Source organism: Penaeus japonicus, unplaced genomic scaffold, assembly GCF_977035675.1.
Source record: "Penaeus japonicus unplaced genomic scaffold, GWHDUDI00000001_assembly GWHDUDI00000010, whole genome shotgun sequence".
Lineage (NCBI taxonomy): Eukaryota > Metazoa > Arthropoda > Malacostraca > Decapoda > Penaeidae > Penaeus > Penaeus japonicus.
In genome coordinates, this window is record NW_028234412.1 from 25,452,107 (window position 1) to 25,454,606 (window position 2,500).

Consider the following 2,500-nt stretch of genomic DNA (forward strand, 5'->3'; position numbering starts at 1 on the left):
TATTATAATTATTATTATGATTATTATGATTATTACTGTTATTATTATTATTATTATTATTATTATTATTATTATCATTACTACTACTACTACTATCAATATTATTGATGATATTATTATTGTTTTATGTAAATCAATATATTATTGTTATTTCCCGGTTAAAGAAATGTGAATATCATTTCATCCCTGTATTGCAGTTGCATTGTTGCTTTCGACTAATAACTTCGGTATAAAATCCGTTGGGTGTTGCTATTGTCATTTTAGAGTTCAGATTGCATGATAATAATGAAAAGGAGTGTTTGCAATTTCGGAATATTTGCGTGTGTGATCTGCGAAACTCGTTGTTCTCTCTCTCTCTCTCTCTCTCTCTCTCTCTCTCTCTCTCTCTCTCTCTCTCTCTCTCTCTCTCTCTCTCTCTCTCTCTCTCTCTCTCTCTCTCTCTCTCTCTCTCTCTCTCTCTGTCTTTTCTCTCTTTTCCCTCCCCCCCCCATCCCCCCCTCCCCCCCCCTCCACACATACCATTAACGAATTCCAAAAAGTCAAAACCTTTTATCTTCCCCCCCCCTTTTTTTGCAGAATGTAAAAATCACCCACCAAGCCACACTATACACACAGCATCCGGAGCCCCATCCTCACCATATCCCTCGTTGGGGGACGGCACCATTCTCACCATCCTCACCCTCAGCACCATCACCTCGTTCGCACAGCTCACCATGGACACGACGCTATGGTGATGGCCGGAAGAACTCATAATTCTAATCCTCCTCCTGGTGAGTTTTGTTCTCTTTGTTTTTGCTTTTTTCTTGTTTGGTTTGTTTGTTGTTGTTATTGTTATTGTTATTGTTATCATTTAGAAATGATTATCACGTCGTTTTTATTGTTATTGTTATTATTGTTATTTTCATACTATTATGGTAATGACAGTTATGATAATTATGATAGAAGATGTTGATAACATCAATGGTATTAATAGCGATAATGATGATGGTGATTATTATTATTATTATTATTATTATTATTATTGTTATATTATTATTATTGTTATATTATTATTATTATTATAATTATTATCAGCGTGATCATTGTTATTGATACTATTTTGTTTAAATATATTTTTAGTGGTATTGTTATTTCATCATTATTATCACTTGTATTATTACTATTGCTGTTATTTGTTTATTTTTTATTCAATTATTTGGTGTTTACATGTGTTTATATGTATTTGTTGGTGGTTTATACATGTAATTTTGCCCATTGCAGTGCAAAAGCTCTACGATGTGCTCTCTTTATGTTGCACTCCATGTTTATTTGCAACCCCTCTCCCCTTTTCAATATTCGTCCACATACCTATCATTTATTCATTATATCACACCAGCTCGTCACCTGCCTAAACCCCCCCTCCCCCCCCAATCAAAGATCTTGTCCCCAACCCCCCTCCGCCATCCGCCATCCCACCCTTAAGAAAAAAAAAGAAAAACAAACAAACAAGAAAACATTATTGCATTGTTGATCGGAATCAATTATCATCCTATCTGACGCAACGCCCCCCCCCCCTGTCTCTCCCCGCTCCCCCCCTCCTCTGCCAACAGGTGGGGGCTGGGTGGACGCATGCGACGCAGTCCACGCGACCGCAGCAGAGGGCGGCGCATGCGGGTGCGGTGGCGGCGGCGGCGGTGGCGGCGCCCCTCGACAGGCGGCTCCTGACGGCGGCTACGGATGGGTCGTCGTGGTTGCCAATGCCCTCCTGCAGGTGAGTGGACGCTGATAGATAGAGAGAGAGAGAGAGAGATAGAGAGAGAGAGAGAGAGAGAGAGAGAGAGAGAGAGAGAGAGAGAGGGAGAGATAGATATTTCTGTACTTATGGTATATTTGATGTGTATTTATTTATCTAGTTATCCTTTCTCATTTCCTGTGTGTTTTTATCCATGTTCTTATCTTATGTTATGTCTAATTATCTTTTGTTTTGATGATCCGTTTTATTCTGTGGGTGTCTCTATTTAACTATTTGTTTATTTTACTATTTTTGCGCGATTGGCATTGTGGGTAATAGTGTTCTCTGTATTTGATGTTGTTATGTAGATGTGTTGTTATTATTGTTATGATTATGATGATTATCTTTATTATTATTATTATTATTGTTATTATTATAATAATTACTATCGTTATTATTATTATTATTATTATTATTATTATTATTATTTCATCATTTGTGATTTTGAGATCGTAATTTGTTTTAATCACTATCTTTTTTTTCTACGAATGAATATTTAGTGATTATTGATGTTTATTAATTTCTTTTTTAATTTGGTATATTTAGTAATATTCAATGCATTTCAACACATGTAGAACATATCTCTTTAATCCACGTAATACACAGATCTAAAATAACATGAATTGACACTTTTTACATTTTTGATTGAATCAATACATTTCAATAAATTTAATACATTTATATAAATTGCAAATCCTGCATAACACACCAACAGACAAAGCAACACAA

General features: G+C 35.6%; 1 protein-coding gene across 1 annotated transcript in view; it reads left to right on the forward strand.

Moving 5' to 3' along the window:
• The first annotated feature begins 571 nt into the window (after positions 1-571).
• Positions 572-2,500, forward strand: part of LOC122248856 (uncharacterized) — a 40,233-nt gene continuing 38,304 nt past the window's right edge. Inside the window, exons 1-2 of the mRNA XM_086541083.1 lie at positions 572-770; positions 1,590-1,750. Coding sequence (XP_086397209.1) covers positions 728-770; positions 1,590-1,750 — 204 coding nt within the window. The 5' untranslated portion in view covers positions 572-727. The remainder of the gene's footprint in view (positions 771-1,589; positions 1,751-2,500) is intronic.